General features: G+C 36.8%; 2 protein-coding genes across 2 annotated transcripts; both read right to left on the bottom strand.

The window, feature by feature from the left end:
* Positions 1-1,083: 1,083 nt before the first annotated feature.
* On the bottom strand, positions 1,084-3,851 carry LOC113403245 (ecdysone oxidase-like). Its single transcript, XM_026643713.2, has 3 exons — positions 3,693-3,851; positions 3,174-3,307; positions 1,084-2,618 (listed from the first exon to the last, which is right to left on the bottom strand). The coding sequence occupies exons 1-3, from the start codon at positions 3,802-3,804 to the stop codon at positions 1,119-1,121; spliced, it is 1,746 nt and encodes a 581-aa protein (XP_026499498.2). The 5' UTR covers positions 3,805-3,851; the 3' UTR covers positions 1,084-1,118.
* A 2,319-nt stretch (positions 3,852-6,170) lies between these two features.
* Positions 6,171-9,142, bottom strand: LOC113399560 (ecdysone oxidase-like). The gene is made up of 3 exons (XM_064218291.1): positions 9,025-9,142; positions 8,530-8,663; positions 6,171-7,710 (listed from the first exon to the last, which is right to left on the bottom strand). Exons 1-3 carry the CDS (start codon positions 9,134-9,136, stop codon positions 6,211-6,213), a joined length of 1,746 nt encoding a protein of 581 aa, XP_064074361.1. The 5' UTR covers positions 9,137-9,142; the 3' UTR covers positions 6,171-6,210.
* Between the last annotated feature and the right edge of the window lie 651 nt (positions 9,143-9,793).

The raw sequence follows: 9,793 nt of genomic DNA, 5'->3' as shown, positions 1-9,793 counted from the left end.
AGCTGAATTCGAAAACATATTAATTAATTAAATTGCAATCATTGCAATTTAAAAGACATGGCACTTTATAAGTTAATTGTTTAATAATGAAGATAATTAATAACCTTATACATCGGCGGAGGCTAATATTTCTCGGGAACCGGAACAAACTCGTGGCTGCCACGATTTTGCTTTTTAATCAAAATATTGACGCCAAATATTCCAATTTTACTACTTTTTAATGATTTGATATTTGAATAGTCTAAAACTATACTAGGTTCAAATTCGATCACTCAAGGTGAGACGCCCAGGGATCAGAGCAATATCTTATCTCTCACTCTCACAGCCAAAAACGCACCTACATTTCCTCTGGTATTTGAGATTCAGCTTTTCACAGTTAATACATCCTTTCTGGGGCACTGTATTCGTTTTTATAATAAGATTCTACAGCTATTTTTAAGCCTTTTAAAAAATTTAAAGTTCATATAAAAATCATTCATAAATAAGGATCATCATCAAATTGTTGATAAAGAAGATTACTTAATACAAGATTATATTAAAAATAAAAAGCGTGGCACTTGAAAAACCCAATCACTTTTTATCAGCCCGACCTGGGGTTTAAGCGTATCCTAAGATCTACAGCGTGATATTTCGATACGCCAACGAGGCAGTCCAATAAAATACAAGTAAATAAAAACACTTCCATTTTTGACAGCTACCTGGACCTTGTTAACACATGTATGAGTGTAAAATAAAACAAAGTCTGTAATTAATTATCTTACTGCTAATCAAAATATAAAATGAAATTTTCTCAATATTTATTACGTAGAATTTGACGAAGACTGCTAAGGAGCTTTGAGAACCATCTGTTGTGTTCATTCATCTATTCGCCTATCGTCATACAACGACCATGATATTAAAGTAAAAGGAATGATATACTCAACTAACTAATTTAATATATTTTTAATTCTGATGCTAAAGTACATACATGATAACATAACATATAAGCAGGTATGTTGTAAACAATTTATTTTACAATCGTATTTCATCAATCCAATTAGTATTTAACTATAAGATCTATTCAAATTTTTTATTTTGTTTTGAAGGTCAAATTATAAGATTCATTTAGAGAATGGATGTTATTCACAAGATTGGCTGCGCTTAATTATGTCAGCGGCTTTTTCTGCAAGGACCACTACGGCAGCGTTTATGTTACCGCTTGTTAGATTTGGCATGGCGCTCGCATCCACCACTCTAAGCTTGTTCACGCCGACGACTTTGAGGCTGGAATCCAGAACCGTTCCCATTGGGCATGTAGCACTATAATGGAACGTAGTATCCATCATATGGAGAACATAGCACTCCCAATAATCTCTTATGTTCGTCGCAGAACTGCAGTTCGGGAAGTCAAAATATATTGTTTGAGCCCCAACTCCAGTGAAATAACTTGACTCGGTTACTCTGACAAAGTCTAAAATGGAATCAACGTAGTTCTGTAAATCTAAAGTAGCGCTCAGAAATCCTGTGTAAATTTTTGGTGGATCTTCAGGGTTCGTACTTTGTAAACGAACCTGTCCCCGAGACAAGGGCCGGCCTAACGACAGTACTGAGAACAGTACTTCTCTACCTTCACCGGCGGCATAAATCTGGGCGCAAATGTTTTCGTGAAGACTAAATACTGATGAACATAGTTGCATTAACGCTGCTGGGCTGTTCCGACTGATTAAATTTAATGTTACGTAGTCGGGATAACTCTGAGTCTTATCTATAGCTCCGAAACCAACAAAAGTTGGTACAGGAAATTGGGATGGATCTGAAGTAAGCGTATCATTAGTTTCTTCTAACTGATGAACCAATATTACAGCCATGTGATCTTGTGAATTCTCACCCACAGGTAAATCAGACACCACGCTAATGCCAAAACTTTCAAGATGCTCTTTTGGCCCTATGCCAGAGAGCATAAGAAGTTTAGGCGAATTAAAGGCACCAGCTGAAACTATAATTTCCTTTTGAGCAAGTATTGTAATAGATGTTCCATCCGAAGTTTTACATTCAACACCTGTCGCTTGTAAATTTTCATCGATCACAATCTTCGTTACTAAAGTATTTTTCATAATAAATAAGTTTTCCCTGTTCTTTATTGGTGACAAGAATGACTCCGCGCTGCTTTGCCGAACTCCTCCAAATATAGTAAACATAGGCAGGAAGAAACCTAATGTATCGCCTGCGTTTACGTTTTCAATAATTTTGTGTCCCATTTCTTTGAAAGCTTCTAAGTATTTGAGAGGTAAATCTCTACTCTCCCTCGTTATACCCATGTAGCCGTTTGTTCCGCAATATTTACTGCTTTGTGAGTTTAATATGTATGGATCTTCAATTCGTTCACTCTTGATGAAGTATGGGATAAGATTTTGCCAGGACCACGTGTCGTCACCGGTAGCCGTTGCCCAATCATCATAATCCTTGGGATCTCCTCTAATGTGGTAGAAGTGATTAAGAGAACTGCTGCCTCCGAGCACTTTGCCTTGCGCGAGATTTAGATATGTCTGCTGGCGGTATTGTGCCGTATAGCCATCATCTTCTGAGATGAAATTCCAGTCCATGTAAGTCTTCGGCAAATAAGCGAACAACGATGGAATCTAAATAATATAAAATATAGGTATAACTATTAAGGTATTTCATTTAAATACGATATATTGAGCTTATACGTGAGTTTGTTTTTTAAGAAATATGTTTTTTTTTATTTTTTATGTAAATATTTTAATTTTATAATTCTGTCAACAACACTTAATTTTACTATCAATTATTTATAAAATATTGTTGTTTTTTTACCACGGCGACTTATCTTAAGAGAGACCAGCCTACTGCACAGAACCTATTATAGTATCAAGTTTATGCGCAGATATAGATCTACTCTATTTTCTCACTCTTAATACCCGATGGGTTGAGAATACCGACACGACCGGAAAAAATTAAGGCTAACGTGGTTTCTGAGGTAGAAGAGTATAGAGACTACCAACTTTCAGAGTCCAAGCAGTTACTAAGAATTTTTCGATAGAACACCCGATAACTTTTTATCGGCCCAACCTGAAGTTTGGACTCAGGACCCAGGTCTTAGATCTAGCCACTCACAACGAGGCAGTCAGCCAAGATTTTTATCTGTGTGCGTAAAACTTCGTTGAATGTTATTATACCTCAGTCTCCAAAGGTGGGTCTCCTCCGGCCTCTATGACGCACACGATAGACCTTGGATCCTCACTGAGACGATTCGCCATGACGCTACCCGCTGTTCCAGCACCAATCACGATGTAATCGCATGTTGCACTGTCTAGACAACACATACATTGAATTCTTAGCTTTACATAATTAAAGACTTACGTCGATATAAAATATGCGAAATTGCAATGCAAATGTCGTAACTGCAGTTTTATATCCGAGTTCCTGACGATGGAAGTCGTGTATCTTAATTGTTTCAATTTATACGAATATAATAAAACTGGTGAGATTATGGCCCAGATCTTGAGGCCCGTGAGGAAGGTATTTAAAATCGCTTTACGACCCACGGGACCTGAGCAGTAATGATTAAAACTGGTGAAAAAGAACAAAGCTAGCTGATATGGTAAATGTGGGCAGTGGACAGTGGGCTATGGACTTAACATCAATATTGACAAGATTAACGTATCATCTGTAGTAATAATACGAATATAACTCACCACTAAGTGGTTTATCTACCGGCCACTTGTAGCTCGTGAGAGCGAGTGCTGACAGCAAGAGTAAGGCACCTTTTATAGCTTGGACGCTTGCGAGAGCCGTACCCACGTCCATTCTTACGGGTCCTTATTCTATAGCTAGAACAAAAATATGGTTATACATATTTTATTTACTGTAAAGAGGTAATTTATGCTAAGGTATCGTATATTTTTTTTATTTAATAGGTATTGGCACATGGGTCACCTAATCATAGGTGGTTACTACCGCCTGAAGGCATTAACACTAAAATAAATATTGACAATCCCTTATATCACCAATGCGCCATCAACCTTGGGAACTAATTTTAATATTTTAGGGGCCTTTAGTTACACTAGGTTACTCACCCTTCAATCTGGAAACAACAATAACAATTATTTACAAAAGTTTATATTTATATATATTTTAATATGTTTATCTGTTTGTCGGTCGGTCCATCAAATAGTTTACCGCTCATATTCGTTTTTTTTTAAATCGTCCCGTGTCCTAAGCTTTTCTTTCTGTCATTATTTCCTTTATATATTTATTTTTATACATAACTAGGTGAAACTGCCGCTTTACCTCGAAGTTTATGAAACACAAACTTTCGATCCCCCTTTTACCCCTGAGGGGTGGAGTTTCCTAAAATCCGTACGTCCTTAGCGGATGTCTACACCCATAAGGAACCTATCTGCCAAATTTCAAGTTTATAGGTATTATAGTTTCTGAGATTAATCATTTCCGTAATTATTCATTGAATGGTATTTCGCCTTTATATATATAGATAACTGCGTATTCATACTCTTTTGTCATATGAGCCATAAAAATACACGAGTAATTCACCAGGATCAACCTTTTAAAACGTAACAATGATATACACAACACTTCGAAAATCACAAGTTCAGGGGGTAAATTATACTAGTATATAACGGCTACGATATAAACCCGATTATATTCCGATCCAACTTCGACAGGATTCGAACCGGATCACAACTGGATCGTTGTGTTAGTAGAATAGGAAAACGGGTGAACGACAACAATAACTTTTCGATTCGATTGCGATACAGTGACAATTTGTTAGTAGAATTAGCGCCCAGGCTTCGGATAGAATACTTTACCCCAGAAAGGATGAATTGACTTTAAGTCTAAAACTTAATGGTATAATTACCTTGACTTCCGTTATTTAAACAATGATTGCCGCTGAATCTGCTAAGATTATTTTTATTATTTTGAGTGTACATTTATCGCTGTAAATATACTTGTTATCTTGTGTCATTAAGTTTAATACCGTTGCGCTTGTTTTATTATATTTAAATAAAATGTTTACATAAATAAATACTATGTGTTTTGTGAAAAGATTTCTTTTCGTTTCACACAAATCGGTTCTAAATAAAATTAGCTGAATTCGAAAACATATTAATTTGCAATCATTGCAATTTGAAAGACATGGCACTTTATAATTTAATTGTTTAATAATGAAGATAATTAATAACCTATACATCGGCGGAGGCTAATATTTCTCGGGAACCGGAACAAACTCGTGGCTGCACGATTTTGCTTTTTAATCAAAATATTGACGCTTAATATTCCAATTTTACTACTTTTTAATGATTTGATATTTGAATAGTCTAAAACTATACTAGGTTCAAATTCGATCACTCAAGGTGAGACGCCCAGGGATCAGAGCAATATCTTATCTCTCACTCTCACAGCCAAAAACGCACCTGCATTTCCTCTGGTATTTGAGATTCAGCTTTTCAAAGTCAATACATCCTTTCTGGGGCACCGTATTCGTTTTTATAATAAGATTCTACAGCTATTTTTAAGCCTTTTAAAAAAATTAAAGTTCATATAAAAATCATTCATAAATAAGGATCATCATCAAATCGTTGATAAAGAAGATTACTTAATACAAGATTATATTAAAAATAAAAAGCGTGGCACTTGAAAAACCCAATCACTTTTTATCAGCCCGACCTGGGGTTTAAGCGTATCCTAAGATCTACAGCGTGATATTTCGATACGCCAACGAGGCAGTCCAATAAAATACAAGTAAATAAAAACACTTCCATTTTTGACAGCTACCTGGACCTTGTTAACACATGTATGAGTGTAAAATAAAACAAAGTCTGTAATTAATTATCTTACTGCTAATCAAAATATAAAATGAAATTTTCTCAATATTTATTACGTAGAATTTGACGAAGACTGCTAAGGAGCTTTGAGAACGATCTGTTGTGTTCATTCATCTATTCGCCTATCGTCATACAACGACCATGATATTAAAGTAAAAGGAATGATATACTCAACTAACTAATTTAATATATTTTTAATTCTGATGCTAAAGTACATACATGATAACATAACATATAAGCAGGTATGTTGTAAACAATTTATTTTACAATCGTATTTCATCAATCCAATTAGTATTTAACTATAAGATCTATTCAAATTTTTTATTTTGTTTTGAAGGTCAAATTATAAGATTCATTTAGAGAATGGATGTTATTCACAAGATTGGCTGCGCTTAATTATGTCAGCGGCTTTTTCTGCAAGGACCACTACGGCAGCGTTTATGTTACCGCTTGTGAGATTTGGCATGGCGCTCGCATCCACCACTCTAAGCTTGTTCACGCCGACGACTTTGAGGCTGGAATCCAGAACCGTTCCCATTGGGCATGTAGCACTATAATGGAACGTAGTATCCATCATATGGAGAACATAGCACTCCCAATAATCTCTTATGTTCGTCGCAGAACTGCAGTTCGGGAAGTCAAAATATATTGTTTGAGCCCCAACTCCAGTGAAATAACTTGACTCGGTTACTCTGACAAAGTCTAAAATGGAATCAACGTAGTTCTGTAAATCTAAAGTAGCGCTCAGAAATCCTGTGTAAATTTTTGGTGGATCTTCAGGGTTCGTACTTTGTAAACGAACCTGTCCCCGAGACAAGGGCCGGCCTAACGACAGTACTGAGAAGAGTACTTCTCTACCTTCACCGGCGGCATAAATCTGGGCGCAAATGTTTTCATGAAGACTAAATACTGATGAACATAGTTGCATTAACGCTGCTGGGCTGTTCCGACTGATTAAATTTAATGTTACGTAGTCGGGATAACTCTGAGTCTTATTTATAGCTCCGAAACCAACAAAAGTTGGTACAGGAAATTGGGATGGATCTGAAGTAAGCGTATCATTAGTTTCTTCTAACTGATGAACCAATATTACAGCCATGTGATCTTGTGAATTCTCACCCACAGGTAAATCAGACACCACGCTAATGCCAAAACTTTCAAGATGCTCTTTTGGCCCTATGCCAGAGAGCATAAGAAGTTTAGGCGAATTAAAGGCACCAGCTGAAACTATAATTTCCTTTTGAGCAAGTATTGTAATAGATGTTCCATCCGAAGTTTTACATTCAACACCTGTCGCTTGTAAATTTTCATCGATCACAATCTTCGTTACTAAAGTATTTTTCATAATAAATAAGTTTTCCCTATTCTTTATTGGTGACAAGAATGACTCCGCGCTGCTTTGCCGAACTCCTCCAAATATGGTAAACATAGGCAGGAAGAAACCTAATGTATCGCCTGCGTTTACGTTTTCAATAATTTTGTGTCCCATTTCTTTGAAAGCTTCTAAGTATTTGAGAGGTAAATCTCTACTCTCCCTCGTTATACCCATGTAGCCGTTTGTTCCGTGATATGTACTGCTCTGTGAATTCAATATGTACGGATCTTCAAGGCGTTCACTCTTGATGAAATATGGGATAAGATTTTGCCAGGACCACGAGTCGTCACCGGTAGCCGTTGCCCAATCGTCATAATCCTTGGGATCACCTCTAATGTGGTAGAAGTGATGAATGGAACTGCTGCCTCCGAGCGCTTTACCTTGTGGGAGATCTAGATATGTCTGCTGGCGGTATTGTGCCGTGTAGCCATCATCCTCTGATGTGAAATTCCAGTCCATGTAAGTCTTTGGCAAATAAGCGAACAATGATGGAATCTAAATAAAAAATAGAATAAGTACTATTAATGCTTTAAACTTAAATACGTTATATTGAGTTTACTGTGAGTTTGTTATCTAACAAATATGTTTTTTTAAGTTTTAAGTTAATATTTAATAATTAGTTCTATAAATAAAAGTAGCCTAAGTTACTCCGTATTACATCAGCTATCTGCCAGTGAAAGTCCCGTCAAAAGCAGTCCAGCCGTTCCAGAGATTAGGCGGAACAAACAGACAGACGGACAAAGAAAACTTGTAAAAAATGTACCGTGCATATGCATTTATTAAAAAGCTGCTATTTTAATATTACAAACAGACACTCTAATTTTATTATATGTAATAGATTATAGATATCGTCCGGGTTTCATTGGGTATAATTGACAAAACAAAATTTACATCAAGACTTCTGATGATGATGATGATATCATAATGACCTGACCGATTTCGGCCACGACGCCCATGTTAAAAGAGACCAGCCTACTACGCAGGTCATGTTATAGCGGAGTGTGCGCAAAAACAGGCGAACTCTCTATTCCATCCCTCTCATTATTCGATGAGACGGTAAATACGAGACGACCGGAAATCTGTCTGTTATCTGTCTGTCTGTCTTTCCGAGGCCGAAAAGTGTACACACTTTTAACTTCCAGAGCTGTATAGTTACTAAGAATTTTTAGAATACCCAAATTTAATCGGCCCGATCTGGTATTTGCACCCAGGATCTCAGGAACTGCGGACTTTTATCTGGCCAGTAGACCAACGAGGCAGTCAGTCTGGACTTCTGTCGTGTGCGTAAAACGATGTTTTGTATTAATAGTATACCTCAGTCTCCAGTGGTGGGTCTCCTCCGGCCTCTATGACGCACACGGTGAACCTTGGATCCTCACTGAGACGATTCGCCACGATGCTACCCGCTGTACCAGCGCCAATCACGATGTAATCGCATGTTGCACTGTCTGGACAACACATCAATTTAATTCTTAGCATCTTTACATAAATAAAGACTATAGAACATAATAAGAAGCAGAAGAGATTCACATTAATATACACTATGTAAAAAATGATATATGTGAATGATATAATTTATTTTTGGTTTGTAAGCGCTTATCTCTAAAACTATTAAACGCGTTTGAGCATTGATGGCCCAGCTGTCGAAGTAGGTATTTAATATCACCTTCGATCCACGGGAACAGATCAGGAATGTTTAGAGCCAGTGAAAACGAACACAATCGACCTGATTTTGATAAATGACAATAAATGGACTAAAAATCAATATTGACAAGATTAAGCCGTTTTAAGATTATGACTATAACTCACCACTAAGTGGTTTATCCACCGGCCACTTGTAGCTCGTGAGAGCGAGTGCTGTCAGCAGGAGAAAGGCACCTTTTACGACTTGGACGCCTGCGAGAGCGGTACCCACATCCATTCTTAGGGGCTAAAACAAAAATTAAGTGGAAACACATTATTTATATAACATCTTATAAAGTTTAGAATTTAGACTGAGGTAACCTATTTAATATTTAATTTAACACCCAGATTAGCAAATGGACCACCTGATGGTAGGTAGTGGTCAGTCCGAGACTTTGTTTAATAAAGACTCAATTTCAGACAACTTTAAGTAACGAAGAAGATCAACGACGGGGTGGTCTGCATAACAGTGAATGTTGCTAATTTGCAACATACTCATTGATATGCAGAAGGAACAGTTTAGGTATTTTTTATTAGTACAGGATAATACGCAGCCTTATTGAATACCAGAATTTCCGATTTTTAAGTCGGAGCATGTAGCGTCAGCAATAACTTTGATGCTTGATCTAGTGGTCCACTTGCATAATTTCCCGGTAGACACAGGGGCTTCGAAAGAAACACTTTAAACCATACCCGATCAAAATACTTTGGTATTGCCAGACTGACTACTAATATTTCTTCCTAGGACTTAAATGCTTCAACTTATCTGAGTCAAGAAGACTAGAATTTCACCAGCAAAGCGACCCAGGCGGAAACCGTACAGATTTTTTTCACTCATTTGATTATATAAAAATGATCTTACCTCAATAAATATGTGCTCGAGGAGAACGTACGT

Source organism: Vanessa tameamea, chromosome 21 (assembly GCF_037043105.1).
Source record: "Vanessa tameamea isolate UH-Manoa-2023 chromosome 21, ilVanTame1 primary haplotype, whole genome shotgun sequence".
Lineage (NCBI taxonomy): Eukaryota > Metazoa > Arthropoda > Insecta > Lepidoptera > Nymphalidae > Vanessa > Vanessa tameamea.
This window is presented reverse-complemented; position numbering and strand designations above follow the sequence as displayed.

Excerpts from the sequence above, each read along its gene's own strand:
- LOC113403245 (XM_026643713.2), bottom strand. The coding sequence starts at position 3,804 with ATGGACGTGGGTACGGCTCTCGCAAGCGTCCAAGCTATAAAAGGTGCC. Across the intron at positions 3,308-3,692 it reads GGTAGATAAACCACTTAGTG|ACAGTGCAACATGCGATTAC; the intron begins GTGAGTTATATT and ends TGTGTTGTCTAG. Across the intron at positions 2,619-3,173 it reads ACCCACCTTTGGAGACTGAG|ATTCCATCGTTGTTCGCTTA; the intron begins GTATAATAACAT and ends TATATTATTTAG.
- LOC113399560 (XM_064218291.1), bottom strand. The coding sequence starts at position 9,136 with ATGGATGTGGGTACCGCTCTCGCAGGCGTCCAAGTCGTAAAAGGTGCC. Across the intron at positions 8,664-9,024 it reads GGTGGATAAACCACTTAGTG|ACAGTGCAACATGCGATTAC; the intron begins GTGAGTTATAGT and ends TGTGTTGTCCAG. Across the intron at positions 7,711-8,529 it reads ACCCACCACTGGAGACTGAG|ATTCCATCATTGTTCGCTTA; the intron begins GTATACTATTAA and ends TTTTTTATTTAG.